This window comes from Lissotriton vulgaris, chromosome 1_1, assembly GCF_964263255.1.
Source record: "Lissotriton vulgaris chromosome 1_1, aLisVul1.2, whole genome shotgun sequence".
NCBI classification, from domain to species: Eukaryota; Metazoa; Chordata; class Amphibia; order Caudata; family Salamandridae; genus Lissotriton; species Lissotriton vulgaris.
The window spans coordinates 2,052,148,772-2,052,169,880 of NC_141685.1; the positions used below are offsets into that span (position 1 = coordinate 2,052,148,772).

The window sequence follows — 21,109 nt, forward strand, 5'->3', positions numbered from 1 at the left end:
TGGGCCTCTAAACCTCACTGCCCTATTATATACTAGGGACGTGTAGGTAGTTAGGATCCCCCTTGCCTTATTATATACCAGGGACTTAAAGGGGTCTCTCTGTTATTGCCAATTGTAATTATACCAAATGACCATGAACTTTTTACACGGAGCCTGGGTCTGGTTAGCAGAACCCAGGGCACAGTCAGTCAGACAACCAGGACCTAGTAGTCAAAATGGGGGCACAAAGTTGGGGGACAGTGCAAACAGGTCCTGATTTATCACACTCCTAGTCCTTCCCATTCCAGTGATTGCGAACCACACACTATTCCAGTAGTAGTGTGACCTTCGGTCTGGCCTGGGTATGCCAGGAAAAAGTCAGCATTCGTTAGCCATTCTTTGACATCCAGCTGGTGCAAGCAGGGCTTAAATTGTCATCTTTCTTTGAAAGATTTCCTGCATCTTGTAGGAATTCACCTCATGAGTAATAACTGGGACAAGTAGGAGAGAGAGAAATTAGGGATTTCTAATTTGAGAAGAGAACATTTTGCTGCCTGTAAACAAGTTACTGAAACCCCCAACATTGAGTAACTTGATTGAGTTGCACTTTCCTTTTTAGTAAGAGCTCAAATGTGAAAATACTACTTGCCATTACGAAAAGGGATATATATTAAATATGTGATGCATCAGCTCTCTCAATCTGGCTCATAAATTTACCTTCAAATTTTGAAAAGCCTGCAAGAAAATTGCATGTCACAGTATGTTACAGCAACTATATGACAGCCATTATTACTTACAATTAGCCCACATTGTTCATGACTTCCACAGTAACAACTTAAATAAATATAGCTGATAGCAAAATGGACATGATGCTTTCAAAGAATACACCACTACCTAATATTGAAAACAATGGACTCAGACATAGTATCTTACATAGGTCCATTGAATTAGAACATGACAAAATAAACATGAAACAGTAGGTTGTAGAGGCATAGAGCAAGCCCTCCAGTCAAAGGGGGTCTCTGAACTCTCCAGGGGGCATCCAACCCTTCAAGAGATCCCATTCAGCCCAAGGTCAATGAATATCTGTATGATATGGGAGACTCAGGGGCTCCTCATCACATCTATGGGGGTGGGGGCCATCATTTTGCGTTATGCCACTGTCTGGCTGCTTAGATATTTTAAACAGATGTTAGGGTAATGCAATTGCTTCAGATAACAGGGACATTTTATTTGTCAATGACATCATCTGAGAAAATTGACTGTCCAGCTCTACAATCATAAAGCCAAAAGATAACAATAAATGCTTATTTAAACAATGCACTTAATGTGCACTATCACAGTCTCTACTCTTCTACCTCCTGCACTCCATTAATTTCTACCTGTGGTCTATAAAATGCTGACAATTATAATCAATGCCTGATGTGACTGAGGTTAGAGATTTGTAACATTGGGTATTTGTGTCTTGATTCCTCAGAGGAAACACAACCTATGTCTCGAAAGCCCTATCTATGATCCAGGGCTAGTAGTGTGATTGCATCTCACCAACCATACATTCTTTGCACTGCATGCCACAGGTGCAAGTTTTAAGGCCTGATTAGGAGTTGAGGCGAGATGCATTCCTGGGGGAAATTCCACTCTTCCAAAATATTAGTTGGCTGGTGTTTCGGCACCCTGATTTCTGACAGCTGAGAATCCAGCTAATAAAATTGCTTTGGGAAAGAGCTGCCTTGCAGCCTAGCCCGGATCCCATCCAAGGCTTCAGTCAAGGCACGGGGAGAGCACATAAGGCTACCCTCTGCCTGGCAGCATCGTCCCCTTGCCTTACCCACTATTCTCACTCGCCTCATTTACCCATGCCCTGCCTTTCAGATGTTTACCACCTGCTCAGAACAGGTGGCAAATGTCTCCATTAAATCCAATAGAATTGATTATTTAGCGTAGGATTAAGCCTGGTAACTCTGGGGCTGCACAGCTATAAGCCATCCTAATGGGTTTAACTCATAATAGGCAGCTATATCTATGGGAATACTGGGTACTAATAGAAATTCGGGTCACTCAGATTTTCTGCACATATTTTTTGCCTACTCGTTGCCATACCTGTTGAATCATTGATTAGATTAATGTGATTGCACCCACAGATTTACTTTTGATAAAGTCTACAAAATAAATCTTGTGTTATAACCTACTAAGGAACCACATCAGGGTAACATTCAGAAAATCTGTTTCATGAATGCTAAACAACACCCAGTGATCCTTACATCAGCTAGCAAAGAAATCCTCCCACTAAAAACAACCATGTTAAGAAGGCCTTGATAAGAGTTGCTTCTCCTCATTAATTTCACAACTAATATACAAATTTTAATCAGTAAGCAACTCAACAGTCTATAAGCTAATGTGCCTGCAAACTACATTACCGGCTTCATCGGCCCCTTGCCATAGGCTCCAGCAATTAAATTTTCCTCTACACCCTCAACTTCCATTTTGATGACCACAATGAAATCCACACTACCAACCTCCTCAACAGCTTAAACAACATCAGGTCCACTCAACTCGTCCATTACCCCACGTACACCGCAGGCCACATGCCAGACCCCATCTTCACCTCCAGTGACTGCATCAGGTACAGCCACACCACTGAACTCCATCATCCAAATTATCACCACCAGTTGACGGACCTCTGTCCCCAGTCTGCCCAACGCACCCCACTGAAGCTTAGGTAAAATCTCAATGGACACATGGATCAACACACTTAACACCACCCACCCCATCTCCTCCAACAACTTAGACCAGAACGTCTGAAACTTCAACAATTGGATCACCAACTGCGCGAACAATATTGTTCCCATCTGCAACAACCCTCTTAGAAGGTCACCAAGTAGGCTAGCTGGTACACTTAAGACTTCAGATCCACTGAACAACATTGTAAACAACTGGAAAAGGAGATGGAGCACCAGCAAGAACATGAATGCCTTCAAGATGGCCCTTAACCTCTACAACAGACTGTTGAGAGAATCAAAGAAAATGGCCTTCACCTCACATATCGAATCAAGCTTCAATAACAGCAAAGAACTCTTCAACATTGTCAAAGAATTCTCCAACCCACCAGCTGCAACAAACAACATTAACTCCCTCACAGGAACTCTGCGGCAACCTTGCAAACTTCTTCCACAACAAAATCGTCAACATCTACAGAAACTTTAAGTTCCAGCCCAAACCACCAACTGCTTCAAGCAACAGACCACCTGGCTACCACTACAGACATCCGACTAACTGAATGGATCCAGCTCGCCCCACAGGACAATGCCTCCATCATGAACTACTCAGGGGCCCAAACTGACCCATGCCATCACCACATCTTCAAACTAGGTGAAGCCAGAATCAGCCACGTACTCACCACCTTGTTCAAAACTTCAATTGCCATGGCCACCTTCCCAGAGGAATGGAAACATACAGAAGTCAACACCCCACTAAAAAACCATTGGCATACCCCCAGCAAACTCAACAATTTCTTACTTATCTCTCTCTCTCTCTGCTCAAGTTCCCGGCCATGGCATTAGAAAAAGCCATCAACCAACAGCTCTCCTCACATCTGGAAGGGAACCTTCTCCTTGACTCCTGCCAATCTGGATTCTAATGAGCACTGAGACAGCCCTCATCGCAGCTATCAATGTCATCCAAGCCCTACTCAACTGAGGACAGACTGCTGGATTTGATCCACCGAGACCTCTTGTAGGCCATGGATATGATCTCTCACCACACACTCCTCACAAGGCTGCACAACATAGACTTCCAAAGAGCCGCTCTCAGATGGATCACCTTTTTCTTCACCAGGAGAACACAAAAAGTCTACCTTCCCCACTTCACTTCCAAACCCAAAGAAATGATCTGTGGAGTACCCCAAGGAAACCTTGCTTAGCCCCACCCTCTTCAACACTTACATGACAACCCTGGCCAGCATCGCTGAACCCTTGGACTCAAAATCACATCCTATCCTCTCCCTCTCCGTGGACACCACCAACACTAAGACCAACTTCCACAACTGAATGACAGACGTCACCAACTGAATAAATGACAACTGCCTGAAGATTAATTCGGACAAGGCAGAGGTACTGATTTTTGGAAACAAAAGCTCCCAATGGGATGCATCCTGGTGGCCCTCAGAACTGGGACCTACTCCTAGCTAGGAACAACAGCAATGCTCTATAAGCATGGATTGCAGATTACCTTTGATGGCTACAGACCACGCAGAACACTAGATCCAGGCTCGCCATGGATCTCCCTACGCAAACCCACATCACTTCCTACCTCAGGGAACTTTACTGGCTGCCTGTATAGAAAAGATGCCAGTTCAAGCCCCTGATCCATGTAACAAGCCCATACACAACAGCCGACCCACCTACTTAACCATCACCTGAACTTCCATCAGCACACCATACACCTCTGCTACGCGTTCCTTTCTCTAACCCTCATCCCCACATCTGACATAGCAGATACGGAGGTCGCTCCTACTCCAACCTAGAAGCAAATACTTTCCGAACGTCCCTGAAGACCTGGCTATTTGGCTAATCAACTGGACCCTGCCAGCCCCTGGGTACCCTCATGGGTGACAGACAGCACTTGCAAATCTACTGTTTGGAACATTTTAGCTACTTAGCTAATATGAAAAGCTAGCATGAGCAAATAAAAACGGTATCCATCAAACCATTTCCACTAGGGTTGTGAGTACTGCTAGTACTTTAAAAACACCTCAAATCAATCCGAAGTGCATCTTAATGCTCTCAGAAAATGCTACTCGCTGGCTGGTTACGTTTTCAGCCTGTACAGCAAGGTCACCTGAACTGAAAATGATCAGGGGCAAAGCAGAGAGAACTGAGTGTTACATTACATTTTATAATTAAGGTCCTGCCGTTAAGGCATTCTGGCTACCTGTAAAAACTTACATCTAGGTGACAGTCAAAGGCTGTTATTTTCGTGTCTCCATTTATCTGAAAGAAGTATTGGGTAACATTTACATTTGTTTGCAAAGTTTACAAATACTTAACTTCCCAACGTCTGGAACGTTTTGCAGTTTGCAGTTTGCAGTTTGCAATGCTACACATGCAGAAGAATTTTCTTACAAAGTCCTTTTCTGCAATTTTTCCAGTAAAAGTGACTTTTAGAAGATTTTTTTCTAGTGTCAAACCCACTTTAGTGAATCAATGTCTCTTATTTACAAATTAACAACCTTCATGAAAGTTGTCGAGTTTTAAATAAACCATCGAAAAGTATGCAGATGACAATTGACCGTTTCTCCTTCCTAACAATTTTTTTTTTTTGATGAATGCAGCCCTATACTATGCGAGCGTCTAGAAAGTAACTGCTAAAGGTAACCTAAGGTGAAAGACCAAGTTGAAAATTCATACAGGTACCTTGAAATCTGAACGCATGCTCTTCAGCAAGATTCAACTGAAAACCTGGGGCCTCATTTATGAGGCCTTGCGTCAGTTTTGCGCTGCGGATGCGTCACTTTTTGTGACGCATCGGCGGCGTAAAACATGCGCCTTGTTGCGCCATACTTAAAAAGTGACGCATCTAGGTAGATGCGTCACTTTTTAAACCCCTGCGCCACATTATACCTGCGTCAGGTATAATGTATGCAGAGGGGGCGTTCCCCCGCAAAAAGCCTCGTAATAGTGACGCAGTGAAATCTATGAGATTTCACTGCGTCACTTTTAGAATGCTGTTGCGTCAAAATCTTGCGCCTGCCTAACAGCAGGCGTAAGACTGACGCAAGCCCTTTCACATGGGGCTTTCCCCATGTGAAAGGACGCATTGCTGGAGATGCGTCACTTTTGTGACACACTCCAGCAATGCGTCACTTTTGCGCTTACAGATGCGTCAGAAATACTGACGTATCTGTAAGTCCTTGCGACATGATGCGTCATACATTAAATATGACGCATCATTGGTGTCGCAAGGAGTGCGCAGTGAAAAGTGATGCATCGCTGTTTTCACGCAGCGATGCGTCACTTTTCATAAATGAGGCCCCAGGAGCCGAATGTCCAATCATTAAAAAAGTATATTAAATTCTCTGACCCCGCCCTTACATATGCACGTCTGTGGTCATTGCGCCATTTTAAATGAGAAGTCCACAATTTACATTAAAGGATTTACTACTAGGCCTTCGAGGTCTCGATATCTACTGACAGACAGACAGAAGTCTAGCAGCCAAGTTTAGCAACGTTTACAGAACATTTGTATTCCCTAGGAGTAACCAAAGGAGCTAACATTTTCGAAACATGTCTTTAACACTTATTGCATTATCAAAATATTTCCTTTGACACTGGGGCATATTTACAAGCCCCTTGCGCCGCCGGTACATCACTTTTTCCCATGTTAAAAGTAACGCATCAGCGCCACAAGGGGCTTGTAAGTAAGCTGTGTGTTGAGAAACGTTTAACTTGCTATACGGCGGAAACTATCCGACCAGACTCCTGAAGTAGTCTGGAGTGAAAGGGCCTTTTCAGAGTTCATGTTCGAGCTGAGGTTTCAGACCATAAGCTTTTGCGTGATATTGTGGATAAAAGGATAGATTCTCCTGTAAAGATTTAGGGGCATGGTATCTACAAGCAGCGATAATTATCGCTGAACGCGATTAGTGCGTTTTTTACTAACGCTGGCTATCGCTGGAATTCATCGCCATGCTAGCACTCTATTAACAACGCTTAGCGCAATGGCAAAATAAATTACAGTGATAGCGAGGAAATGGGCCAAAATCACTGGAAAATCAGTGATGTTTACTAAAAAACAGTGAAAAGCATGTTGATACGACCTTGTGGTCATAACCCTCTAATCCACCTCCCATGTTAGGTACGCCTTAGTCAGGTTTCAATCAGGTGTACAATTCCAGTAAAGATCGGGGTTTAGCGCGACTTTTGTATCGCAGGACATCTTTGCTAATAGCGCGAAGATGTTCAAGCGACCTTTTCTGTGTGCTTGTTGTAAGGAACGCCTACCTTGCATGTCATTAGCGATAAATATCGCTGACATGCAAGGTGATGGGAAAAGTGACAGGTAAGGCCTAAAAGCTTGCGCTAATGCATGTTAGCGCAGGCTTGATAATAGGGCGATAAAAATATCGATGCTTTTTTTGCAAAAAGTGCTGCAAAAGCGGCAACATGGCCCTTGATAAAATGCCCCTTAGTTCTAACATATTTGGAGCCAATAACCAGCGCTTATTTTGAGCAGATTGAGACTACTTCAGGTCATACATTCATGTTTAGCAGATATTTAGGGTGCTTTCAATTAGAGCTGTGATACTCAAAGTGTGGCCCAGGGGTCACTCGTGGCCCTTTTGACCGTTACATGTGCCCCCGCCCCCCCCCCCCCCCCCCCCCCGGTAAACAGCAGCATGAACTGCTGTTTATTTGCTGAGCACTGATATTCAGTTAAACAATGTTAACTAAACGAGCACACATTTCTTAGCAGGGTAAATGAAGTTATGATATAACTACGTGGTGTCCTACTTGCCCATTTCCTTAACATTTTTAGTCCTCCTTACACAATCTCTGAATCATCCACATCCCCTACCTCCAACCTGCCGGTGCGGCCCGCCGGTCACACCAAAGATTATACTTTGTGGCCCCTGGACAAATGTTTGCGAGTACCCATGCTTTAGGGTGTTCCTCACTTGTCTTACCAGCATTCAGTTCTGTTGCAATTTGGGATCTCATTAGCCTGACCACCAGGTGAATGTGCTCCTTCATCACACAAACTAAGGGGCATATTTATTAAAAGGTCCTGCAAAGCCGGGCAGCAAGAAAAGTTGCTGTGCTGAGCCCCATCAATGGGGAAGAGGTGAATAGCACCATGTCTACTAAGGTTTGACGCTCTTTGTCTCTCTACCCATGCTGGTGGTGCACTTTTGGCTCCCTAGCGTCAAAACAGGCACCCTTGCACAATGGTGCGAGGGTGCTTGGGTGTTTGGGTTACAATTTCTCTTTCTATACATGATGCAGAATGCATCATGCTTGGAAAGACAATGTGACAAAGAGAAGTAAACATATTTCTCCTCGTTACTTCATGATTGTAGTGTCATATAATTTTAGCACAATCCCAGGTTTATTGATATCAGTAAATCTTTCATTGTGGCAGATTCCATGAGTTGATGCACAGGAACACCCATGCTCCACCCATGAAACGCCTTCCTCTATAAAATGTAACACAACGCCAAACAAGCATTGAATTAGGTTACATTTCTTTACAAAGTCACACATGGCGGTGTAATCGCCCATTGCCTAGCTTTGTAAATCTCTTTTTAACATCTCTCTTTAACATCTATATGACCCCTTTGGCGGCACTGGCAGAGGCATACGGGGCTCAGATCGTGTCGTACGCTGACGACACCCAACTCCTGTTCACGTGCGACAGAGACTCCGACTTTGACGGTGTGAACATCGGGGTTGCCTTGAGGCAGTTTTCAACTGGTTTGGTCAGAACAGCCTTAAGTGCAACTCCGACAAGTCGAAAGTGCTCTTTTTTGGATGCCCCTCGGACCCCAGGTGGAAAGACTGATGGCCTGCAGCCATGTTTCCCCCTGCAAGCGACTCTGTGGTCGCTAAAAACCTGGGAATACAGATGACAACAGCCTCTAGCTCAAAACCCAGGTTCTGGGCCTGGCTGGCAAATGGTTTGCCATCCTAAAGATGATTAGGTGGCCTCGATTATTCTAATGTTTTGTATCTGGGCCTTCCCGAGTTCCTCCTGGCTCGCCTGCAAATCGTCCAGAACTCTGCGGCTCGTGCCATTTTGGGCCTCAATAGGAGAGCCAGTGCCAGTGATCTGCTTAAAACTCTTCACTGGCTCCCTATCAGAAAGCGTATTGTGTTCAAGACGCTAACGATGGCTTTCAAAGCATTGCACGGCATGGGCGCCAGGTATCTCTGGAAACAGATGATGTTCTATCTTCCTTCCAGATCACTCAGATCTTCCACTCAGGCCCTGGCTGTTGTTCCTGCGATTTGGCGCGCTCGGTGCGGTGGACGCTCTTTCAAACGCCTCGCACCGCAGCTATGGAACGCTCTACCTCTATCACTCAGAACTAACAGCAATTTGCTGGCTTTTAGGAAAAATCTTAAAACTTTGCTTTTTGATCAGTAGGTGCCTCTCTCGCCCTTCAATTCTTGCCTGTGAGGATCTTAAGCGCCGGGACACTCCTCGGAGTAGCTGAGCGCTATAAAAATCACCCTTTAACATAACATAACATAACTTAAGCTTTTGTGATGCCTTGCGTTGACTTGCGCAAAGTAAGGACAAAGCTAAAACATAGTAAATCAAAGCTAAGGTTACCAAGTTCCGATCTTCAAATTGGTACTATATAATGGTAGCTCAGAGTCATAATTACATAATTTATTTATTAGCAGATATAATTTATAACACATGGAATGCCCAATATGTTGCAGAGTGCTTTACATAGCAGCAGTTTTATACAAACAGTAAAAATTGCAACATAATTGTCAAATGAAGTACTCATTCTGAAATATAGAGCGACGGGCAAAAGGCCTTTCAAAATTGGAAGTAGTACTGAAATAGGAGGTTTTTAGCTGGTTTTTAAGATAATCATAATATTCACAGTATTGGAGGATGGAGATCCAGACCCTACGTTCACTTACTGAAAAGGATTATTTTAGAGTTTTTGCTTTCTATAATCCTGGAGGTCCAAGGAGACGGTTCTCCCTTCTCTGAATGAGAACACTGGAGATGAATGGCCGGTTTCTGTGCTAGGGGGCAGAGGTTAACAAACACAAACACATGGTTTTATGTATGATGCAAGCCTTTTAAAGCTGCTTCTCACTTTTATGGGGTCACCTGAGAGACACCAGAATGGACCGATATGATTGAATTTTCTTTGGCCTGTGATCAAGAGCTCAGCTGCATAGCGAGCTCTTCCAACAGGAGTTAGATACAATTGGGAAATTCATATGTAGAGGGTATCCTTAGACCAATTTTGACAGTAAAAACAGATCGGATCTTAAATCTGCAAACAGGAAAATAATTGAATTCCAGTGAGGAGATTACATTCAAATGGTCCCTCCCAGGGGCGCCTTAGGCATGTGCAAGCTGTGCACCTGCACAGGGCTGCCAAACCCCAGGGATCGCCACGCCTATATATATATCCTTAATATAATAATGCTCTGAGGATGGATACATATTTGCATGGCGGCCCCTGGCAGTGGCGTTCCACTTCCAAACACCCTTACCCCCCTCTTCACTGACCTCTACGCCTGCATTCCTCCACGGGCCCCTCTACCTACGCTCCCTGCCCAGGGCCACCATGAGCCTAGAGCCACCCCTGCCTCATCTGCCATTTTGCTGATGGGTCCTTGCTGTTTAAACTTTTTGTTTAAGAAGAAGTACAACTTTTGGTGCTCACTGCTATTAAGGGCTTGCAGTTTAATATCAAAAGGGGATAGAGCCACATTTGGATCCTGAAAAGGCTGTTATTTTTTAACATCTTGATCAACTTTGAATTAAAAAAAGATAAACTTTAGATGCTGATGTGACATCAAGGCTTGAGTTTCCTCAAGAACTTTTGAACATCAGTTCAACATCTTTTTAGGGTAGTGCAGGGAATATCTGCATAAATTAGATATGAGATATTCGAGCTACTGAGACTAGAGGCTATAAATGTATTAACTGAAGAATTTAATGGAGAGGATAGAATCTTGGCGTGCCGCAGAATTGGGGATGAAGTTAGCCATTTTTTTTAATTAAAACTTGTTTTTCAAGTATGAAGAGGACACCGAAACAACTGAGAATAGCACCATTCAATTCCAATCTGTGTTTTAAGATTTTCAGGAGAGGTTCATGGGTTCACACTTTCTCTTACATTGCTGGACTATCATACAGCACCGAGATTGACCTAAACCCTGAGTAAAGCTAACCAAGCATTATACATATTTTCTCTCTGCCACGGTTTCCATGGTGGTTCCTCCTCCATGAACACCTTGGCAGAGAGGAAACAAAGTAGGCCATACTGGGCTCCATGTTGCCTCAGGGCTATGAAGTGCATGTAGAGGGGCACAACATGTGCCCCCACCTGTGTGGATTCAGTCCAATTCCAGCGAGGCATGGACTTTACAGTCCATGCCGTGAGGGAACTTTTTTGGGTTTTTCCATTGCGGTGCCCATTTTCAGATGCATTGCAATGGGACCACCAAAAAGAGTCTGCCAGACATGAAAACCACTTGTAATCTGGTGGGCGTCCCGACCACAGGTTTGGCGGCGCTGGGGCGGGCTGCCGGAATGGCAGTCTGCTCCTGCACTGCCAAACCCGTAATCAGGCCCATAGTCTCTTACCCATTGTCTGGGTCTTTTGGGCTGCCCATTGGTTACAATTTTTGGGGAGTGGAGAGAAACATTATGAAGTCATCAGACCAGTTTACCAGCCCTAGTCTTCCTTCTTTCGTTATGAGGAGGCCCAGGGTGGAGCCTTTTTTTGGGGGGAGGAGTTGCACTTAATTGAAGTAGCTCATTCTTGACTAAGAATGAGGATTAATATGGTACAGCAATCCCCCCCCCCCAACAGAAATTTGAAGTCCCCTAGGACACTGTTGTGATCTGAGTTGATTAAGTATTCGATGTTGAGTGCACTAAATTGTTCTACAAATATAGCACAATCACCAGGTGGGTGGTAAGTGGAATGGATGTTACCTTGAGCAGTCATTATTATCTCTATCATAATACATTGGAGGGTAGAAATTAATTAGGTCGGAGTAGATGAGGTAGGGAGGTTGGAACTAGGAGGGGAGGAATCAGAGGCAGGGACTCCAGCTGAACATCATTCTTCAAGCACATGTTAAACAAAAAAGGAACCACAGGGAGTGGACATTACTGAGGTTGCAGCTGGACGTGTTACCAAACCATAGCGGTTAGTAAAGAGCCTTGAAGATGAAGAACTAAAGACAACTCAGGTGAACTCTGATGGTTGCATTAAAAGATGAGAAAGGATGTATATCAAGGTATTTTGGAAGATCTGCTCTGAGTTAGGATTAGAATTAACAAAGTGAAAGGGTGAATAAGCATGCATAGCCAACAGTTATTTAGCATCTATTTGCCTATCTACCAGTGTGGTGGAAGAAGAGAGGATGAGGGGAAATGAAAGAATAATAGAAAGGTGAATAGCATATAGGCGGTTGCGAGGAAATGAGAGGTGTGGTGTGTACATTGAGCAGAGAGACAAGAGCCTTCCAGGGGCAAAGAAGAGCACAATGTCAATTGAATCATGACCTTGGTATTACTAAAGAAAAAGACTGAAATATTACCTTAAATGAGTGAGGGTGTGTAGATAGACAGCTTATATCAGTGAGTGATTTCCACATTACTCAGAAAATTGTTTCATCAGTACACTGATTAACATGCAGTACTACAAATGTTTCTGTCTTTTTGCCTATGTTGTGTAAGCCATTTCTAAATACCTGCCGTATTTGAAGTATTGAATAGGTTAATATGGAATTAAACAAAGTAGCAGACAACATCATTTTTTTTAATTCATAGATAATATATATTTTCTGCTTTAAAAGTTCCTTTGATTTTTTGGCACCACTGTTTTCCAACATATTTTAATTTCTTATTCTGGAATTACTAAAATAAAAAAGAAGCATAGAACATAGAACATAGGAAATTCCTTTGTACATGCACTCCTCCCATCCCTTTTAGAAATCCTTTTTCACCTGCTACCAGTTCTACTTGAAATGCGTTGGACAGCATATTTTTATTATGAACAACAGAAAAGTAAAACTAATTATCATTTGTACTCTACTTTACTTAAATGCTTGCAGTATTTGACATTGCACCTGTAGCCTATGAACTATTATATGTTGCTTGACAAGTGGAAGGAGGGGGAAGGTTTGGCCAAATTGACTGACACCAAGGGGGCGATGGTGGGCTTTACATGTGACTGCTCGAATCCCACAGAATTAAACTCTCTTCATTGCACTAAGCAGGTTATTTGACACCTCAATAGCTTTTCACTGCTGGCCAACTAGGGGAGCATTTTTGTGATGTAGACCCATTTTTGCAAAGTTCACTTAATGATCCAACCAGTTATGTCATGTTTGGTATTCTCTTAAACTGAATACCATATTGCATTGCTTCCTCTACTCTCGAACTGATTCAGAAGATATACAACTGATCTACTGCACGTATGAAGCTTCACCGTACTGGAAATTAAACAGGTTTTCGAACATGTAGTGAAAAGCTGCCCCATGTGTGATGAAATGCGTCATGCACCGGTGAGATTGTCCGCGTATACTCCGATGGAGTTCAGGCTTATCCCCCAGGAGGATCCGCTGACCCCGGCCAGCACGGTACGGAATCTGGGGGTCCTAATAGATAAGAACCTCCAGATGGAGTCACAGGCAATTAAGACAGCCAGCGTGTGCTTTGGTCTGTTACGTTTGCTACGCCGGATAATTCCGATCCTACCAAAGGATCTGCGTTCCTTGGTAGTAAGCAGCACAGTGATGAGCAGACTGGACTATTTCAACTCCTTGTATTTAGGGGCTCTCAGTACATCTTCCAGGGGTTGCAAAGAGTCCAGTCTGCCGCAGCTTAACTGGTGTTGAATCTGCGGTGTAACTCATCCTCTGCTTATGCCCTGAGAGAGCTCCATTGGTTACCAATCAAGGAAAGGGTTCTTTTGAAATCACTCTGCCAGGTGTATAGAGCATCAGACGAGATGGGCCCAATCCCATTACAGGAAAGTTTTCCTGGTATCTTCCGCAGAGACAGCTCCGCTCCTCTGGTGCCAGTCTACTGGCAACTACGAGATTTAAACGCTCCAGGTTGGGGGGGACTTTAGTGTGGTCGGGGCTCAGCTGTGGAATGAGTTGCCACAAAGGATCAGACAGATTGATTCTTTATGTGAATTCAGAAAGAGCCTAAAAACCTGGCTCTTTCCGAAAGTCTGATCCGCACGTTCTGTCTCACTGCTCGTCATCATGTTGATCATGTGTTCTTATATCTGAGAGCCAGGATACCCATAGGGTGGCAGTAGAGCTATTCAAGCACAGATACAATACAATACAATACAATGCACCGTTGCAATAATATGCTTATATATGTGCTTTTTAAAACATCAACAAATGAATATCAAAACTTGAAAATAAATGTAAATGTTGAGTTTGATATACCCTTTTTACAGGTTCCTGTACTTTCACAAAGTTAAGAAATGAGGGAAATGATATTCAATCGATAAGCCCTCGTGCCTAGGATCCAAATACTTGGACAATTTTGAAATATTGAATTGGAATTTTCACTTTTCCAAATATGTCATATACTTTTTAAAAAAATGTTCCGAAAATAAGAAAAACAAGTGTATTTTAGATTCTAAATTGTACTTATAGTTAATCTCACGCCTCTGTAGACGCTAATGTTCAGCCAAAATGCCATGGTCAGTTTGAATGCTCATTGAATGATTCTGTGTCTTAACTTTCCAGTCACAACGTACAATCCATCCCATGCTAACTCTCTTTTATAGACTGATAAATATAACTTCACCTACATATTGTCTATCAATTGAGAGATACTTTAATTACATCTACACCAGATTTCCAGTGAAGAATCCTCCATGTTGGAGACTCTGCAAAATGAAATAAGTAAGAGGGGCTTTTTGTGTGATCAATCAATATGTTAGTGCGGGGCAAAGTTTTAACCGAGCAATCTACTCTATGCCTTGCCATGTATTGTTGTGAATACAAGGTATTGTAGAAGGTTTGTGATTATCCCATACCATGGGGATCCACCATGGCCGATTCAGCAATTGGAATGGGACTGCAGAACATGCTCTCTGGCACTGTGCGACATTTTAATTCATGCTGTGAAACTGAATTTTCCTTTGGGGGCTCCAGTGAGCATAGTTGTTGCTGAATCATGGGTCTGAAAAAAACATTGGGACAAGGAGCATAGGCTCTCCCTGATGGAGCTCACGGACAAAACTCAGTGAGGGGTTATCATTAGGGGGATTTTCATGAACATTCAAGAGATAAGTTTGCAGCTAAGGGATCTGAATAGGGCGTTCTTTTTAATTTCACTGGTAGCATTGAGCTCCTCATATGGTACAGCTCCTGAAGACCATCCGTGAGTACCTGAGACCTCCTTTGATCCTTGATCATCGAGTGTAAATAATACAGGAGCAACGGGAGCCGGGCTTGGGAAGCCCCCAAACAGTACAAGAGCTGTGCATTTGCAGAATCACCAAAAGGCATCCCACTGAAATGTGTTACTTGTAAAATATTCTCATAAAACTAATTGTGAAAACTATAGAAACATGAATGGATTTCACTGTTTGGTGGCTCTCAAACACAGGTGCAATGGGTAGCTATTGACATGCATGTATGTTGTGTAATTATCAGCAATTTTTAAAAATGTGCTAACTTAGCGCCACGATTTTGCTATTCACAAGGCCGTTGAGTTTGCTGAAACTCATTAATTGCATGCTAAGGGGCATTTATTAAGAAATATGTGACCAGTGCTGTCTGCCTCTCGCGGGAGTTAACTGCTATGAGTATAATAAATGTATAAAAATTTCTCGTTTCCCCTTTTCTGTTTCAGTGTGATGACATGTCTGCTTGGGGTTTAAAAAAAACATATTTCCAATTGGTGACTGGCACATTGTTCTCTTGATTGTCATTTCTCTGGCCTACAACTGTAGCTGTTCGAACCTTTGCCAGAATGACATTTGCCATAGACTAATCCAACCAGTTTATGGCTCACCATATCACATAGTTACATAAGGAACATGTGCGTTTAGATGAAATTGATCCGTATTTCCGTAGAATAAGATGCTCACTTTTGACATGAAATTTTCGACAACTATTCTTGCAATGTATTAGAGAAAAAATGTGTGTCAAGCTGTTTTGATCGACAAAGCATCTATATAGCGGAGGACTATTATTAGAACATGCTTGGAGGTGGATACAGGATGTTTTACTCAGCATGCAGCCATTAGGAATAGAATGAAAGGCTGTGCGGGCCATTTGAAATGTTAACAGTGTGCTTGTAAGACGATGTCTCTTTAGAAGTGGTCGTCAGCTCATCATGTTTAGCATCAAACTAAGATACTGAAAGCAATTGAAATGTAAAACGTTTTCTAAGCTGAACTTGTGGTGTTTTTGGTGCAGTAACTATTGCTACATACTGCTTTATTTTTGCTCCTTATAAAATGCTGAGTGCTAAATATTAACAATAATATACCCACACACACCCATATCTATCTATCTATCTATCTATCTATCTATCTATCTATCTATCTATCTATCTATCTATCTATCTATCTATCTATCTATCTATCTATCTATCTATCTATCTATCTATCTATCTATCTATCTATCTATCTATCTATCTGTCTATATATATATATTTATATATGTATGTGTATATATATATATGTATATATATATATATATATATATATATATATATATATATATATATATATATATATATATATATATATATATATATATATATATATCCTTACCATTTGCGGGATGGTCATATAAATATTTCTTATTCTAAACTCATTAAAATACGTAATACTGAAGTTAGATTTTTTAGATATACATTGTATGCACCCAAACAGGAACTGTATGTATGCTTCAACACCTGTTAACTGTTCTGATAGTGAGTCATTTTTACTAATTCTGCAGGGCATGCATTACATGGTAATTTTGCAAATAAATGAATGCACTCTTTACCCAGATTGACAAATGACGTAGAGTATGTCTTCTTCCATCTATGCCTCACAGAAAACATACGCTCAAGATGTTAATCCATTATATCTCCTGCCTGTCTGACAATAATAGCATGTTTCATTATAGTGTTGTCTACCACAGTTTTTGCACTTTTGTAACACTGTAATTTGCAGTTGTTTCTATTAATCAACTCAAAGTTACTTAATAAATCTATCAATCTAAAGAAGGCTTGGAGGAGGGGATAGGAGTTCCTTCTCCTTGAGCCTAAAGGGTAGAGCGGTCCTTCCACCTTATGGTAGAGTGAAAGGAAGGATATGTCCTACCAGACTATATTGTACACACACAAAGTATCCCGCCTAAAATTACAATGTGGTGCTATATGCTATTGTTATCAGGTGGAATACTGCCTGCCTAGAGGAGTGGAAGGAAGGGATTCCTTTTCTTTAGATAAGCCTCACACACTCTAATAGTGTCATGCTTCATCATCAGGTTCACGCTGACTCCTAAAGGTCAGGGTGGGCTCGACCATGTTCCAGCGAGCACTTAAAAGAAAAAGACCAGGGGGCATAAAGATTAAAAATCCTCTGGCTCTCTCCAGGTATCCCAATTTTAGTGGAGTACTCAGGGATGTTAAAAAGAATATCGAGAAGAAGTTGAGAGCAGTGGACCCAAATAGGAATTACTGCAGGGTCGGACACTTGATGAAAGTGTGACTACAGGGCGACCCTGTATCCACACTCTCCCGAGAGGCGATAAGTTCAACACCAATGGGTTGGACTCAAAAAGAAATGAGTAACAAGAAGGGCAAGTATACACTCTGCCCAAGATACAGTTAGTTACATACATTGTTCTGTATGAACTAGACACCGAATAACGCACATACACCAGGGAGGTGATTCTAAATCACTCTGATGAAAGCCCCGTACCTTTGTGGACCATAGAATATAGCTGAAACATATTAGTATAGGGTCATAGGACCATTACATCCTAATACCCTCTTGATATTCTTTTTAACCCTGGAACATGGTCTAGCCCACCCTGACTTTTAGGAGGCAGGGTGAACCCGATGATGAAGCATGAAACTATTAGAGTGTTTGAGGGTTATTTAAAGAAAAGGAATCCTTTCCTTCCACACCTCTAGGCAGGGAGTATTCCACCTGATAACAAAAGCATATACCATCACGTTGTCATTTTAGGCGGGATACTTAATAAATCTACACCAGGAGAAAGCAGCTGGCTTGAGTCTTCCAACGTTTGCATTTGTGAATCAGCATACTTGTAAGTTTTAGCATTAAACTTATAAAGAAATGCACTACTTGCTAACTCGACTCTACTAGCTCAGCACTTGATGTATTTTAGACACCCACCAGTACAGTCTAACCCACACTGTTCTTGCTTGTCAGTGCAAAGGGCATTGAAATAGCTTTATGTAGGGATGGTGATGTACAGCAACAATGAATTTATAGATACCAGCCACGGTAGTCTTCAAATTCCCAAATCACGTTTATCACCAGTACAACATGTGCATGCACCCTGCCTCACAGAGGAGGCAGCCTGGTACCCACCAAATACTTTTCCACATAAGTTAATTATGTGTTTTAAAAACGTGATGCTTTTTCTGAAGTACAGATTTAATGTTTCATTTTGTTCAGAGTTGTGAGAGAGGCAGGAAGTAGAGAAAGAAGAATCAAATAGAAAATAGAAAAAAATTAAGATTAAGATAAAGAACAAGAGATTGAAACATCTAATAGGAAAGGATGACTTCATGGCGGAAAGGTTGAAAGAAATAAGACAACGAAAAAGAAACCAAACAAGTTGAGAGCAACCAGAAGTAAATCAATAAAATTGGAAGTGAAGAATTGCTGAAACAGAAGGGAGAAATGTAGATTGTAAGGAAAAAAAGAAAGAAAAAAGAACCTCAGAAAAAAGAATAAAAGAGAAAGAACAAAACTAATGGAGGAAAAAGACAAGGAGAAAGAAAGAAGGAAGGAAGAAAGAAAGAACGAAAGAAAGAAAGAAAGAAAGAAAGAAAGAAAGAAAGAAAGAAAGAAAGAAAGAAAGAAAGAGAAAAGAAAGAAAGAAAGAAAGAAAGAAAGAAAGAATTGCATTGAAAACCTAAGATAGGAAAACATTGGAAATCTAGAAAAAGGGCAAGGAATAAAACATATGTTGAAAAATGAAAAGACAAGACGAAAACCATAAAGAGAAGATGTACAAACAGATAAGACCAGAAGAAGGAAGCGGAGCAAATGAGATGCAAAGAAACGTGTTTACGTGAACTTTAAACGCGAAACGCTGTGTATTAATTGATTATAGCTTTGAATCAAACTTTTTCATTTTGAATCATATATCGAATGTCTAAAATGAACACTACATCTGAGCAGAAACCTGATAAAATATGTAATAAATGTATACAGTACAAAATGACAATCTATTGCTGAAAACGGTTTCCATTTGTCGTTAGAATGTAATAAAGGTAGCGACCACTATTACCTTTTGAGCCTTGAAGTGTCTAGTTGCGGTGCTGCTCTGTTAAGCCCAAGCAGTGTGGTTTTGGTCAGAACGGGCAATATCCACCCTTCCCTGTCTGAAGTCCCAGCCGACAGATCGTCAGACACAGAAACTAGCCTAAGCAATAAAAAAAAAACACAGCAATGTATTCGCACGGGTAAAAATGTCACATTAAAGCACATCAGTGTCACATTATTTCAAAGACGCATCAGTTTCTACACTCAATCGCTCATGCTTTTAAAAAGAGTTTTCTTTAATTACCAACCTCTCTATTGGTGCAGCTTCCCGGCAGCTTAAAGTGACAGACAGAGCAATTAGGAGAACTGGCAGACTCAGGTGGCACATCCTCTCTTTCCAAGTTAGCTGAAAGAATAATAACTCCAAAGTAAATAGGGATTCGCACAGCGCAAAAGAAGCAAACTGAACACCGACAACGTTAAGCAGCAAGCATAACACGACTTCTGACTACAGCCATAATCCACCGCAGGCGAGCAGTGTTGCTGGAACTGACACCACCCCGAAAAGACACCTGGAATTGTTTAACAAGTCTTTACAGATGTCTCTTTTCTGCCATCTACAACGCGTGCAGTAAGGAGCGCGACCGATTAAAATGATGCCTTAAACAGTATATACCAGAAGTAACATACCCCAGTTTATTTAAAACATGATCAAATATTCTATTTGGAAGAAGAGGAATACAAAGCACAAAGCGTTTTTTTTTACCTCTGCCGTCCACGAATTTGAAGCGCTGAGTGCTCGCGCCAAAGGATGATGTGTTCAGCCGTCCTCCACTTGCATCTGAGTCCAGAATTCAATCTCCGTGCCCCCTTCCGAGCAGGCACATCACCCAGCTCTTATACACCCCTCACAACTGTCTCATCTTTGACGTCAGACAGCATAGCGACGCTGTCTTTAATTTCCATTCCTATAGATAGAAAGCGCCCCAAAGAGGAGACAGGTGGTGCGTAATACATGAACACATCAGAAAATATTAGTCGAGCAGATGCAGGATGCCTCTACGTCGTGGTTACTGTCACGCAGGCATTGGCTGCAGAGGGGGATTTCCTCAACAGGGAGACCTTTGAGTTTTGCTAAGTCTAGTTCAGTCGATACCAAACCAGCCAACCTTACTTTCTGATGACCAGCAACACGGGGTCAAACTTCATTGTTACGTTGTAGGATCAAATTTGGGTGGAGACGAAAAGGTAAGGAAAATATACACCAAATCAGAGGAAAAAAGGTTCTTTTTCGTACTTGTAAAGTTCTAAATTATGATGGTGTTTACTCGCTGGTGAAAAATACCGTATTTGAAGATAGAAATCTTTCGATATTGTATCAGCATGAGAATGCCTGTAAATAACAAATATTGTGATGAAATTTGAACTTCCATTCAAAACACTGGGTCTGTTTAACGAAAGCATCCTCCCGCCACTATAACTGTGCCTGGCATTAGTGAGTATGAGCAGATTATTCAAAGCTGTTATGTTTTCAGAAGAACACCTTTCATTGCATTCGTGTTAATGTATCTTAAAAAGAAATATCTATGCTCAGGCCCCAGATTGGTTTGATTGTGTCCGTCTATTAGTTTTGCTCTCTGTGTCACTTTAGTCTGGGCCATACCTGCCACATAACCTATCAACTTATTATCAGGAAGGAGAGCTGTTTTTTTTCCCCTAAACTTTGAACATGTAGTAAAAACACACAAATTAACCTAGAACGTATTTTGCCTCCAATAGTGTGTTCCTTCTAAATGGCTAGTGATGAACTTGACCCTTTTTACAGGGTCAACTCCTAACCAGTGCTGCAGTGTTCTCTCCTCTAAACATGGTAAAATTAGCATACACCCAATTGGCACGTTTAATTTACCTGTAAGTCCCAAGTAA

The 21,109-nt window shown here is 41.9% G+C and overlaps 1 protein-coding gene across 1 annotated transcript in view; it reads right to left on the bottom strand.

Moving 5' to 3' along the window:
- The window catches only part of IAPP (islet amyloid polypeptide), a 31,804-nt gene extending 11,757 nt beyond the window's left edge, over positions 1–20,047 (bottom strand). Inside the window, exons 1-3 of the mRNA XM_086938835.1 lie at positions 19,950–20,047; positions 19,492–19,589; positions 19,209–19,343 (exon numbers count right to left, since the gene is read on the bottom strand). Coding sequence (XP_086794961.1) covers positions 19,209–19,343; positions 19,492–19,571 — 215 coding nt within the window. The 5' untranslated portion in view covers positions 19,572–19,589; positions 19,950–20,047. The remainder of the gene's footprint in view (positions 1–19,208; positions 19,344–19,491; positions 19,590–19,949) is intronic.
- Positions 20,048–21,109: the final 1,062 nt, after the last annotated feature.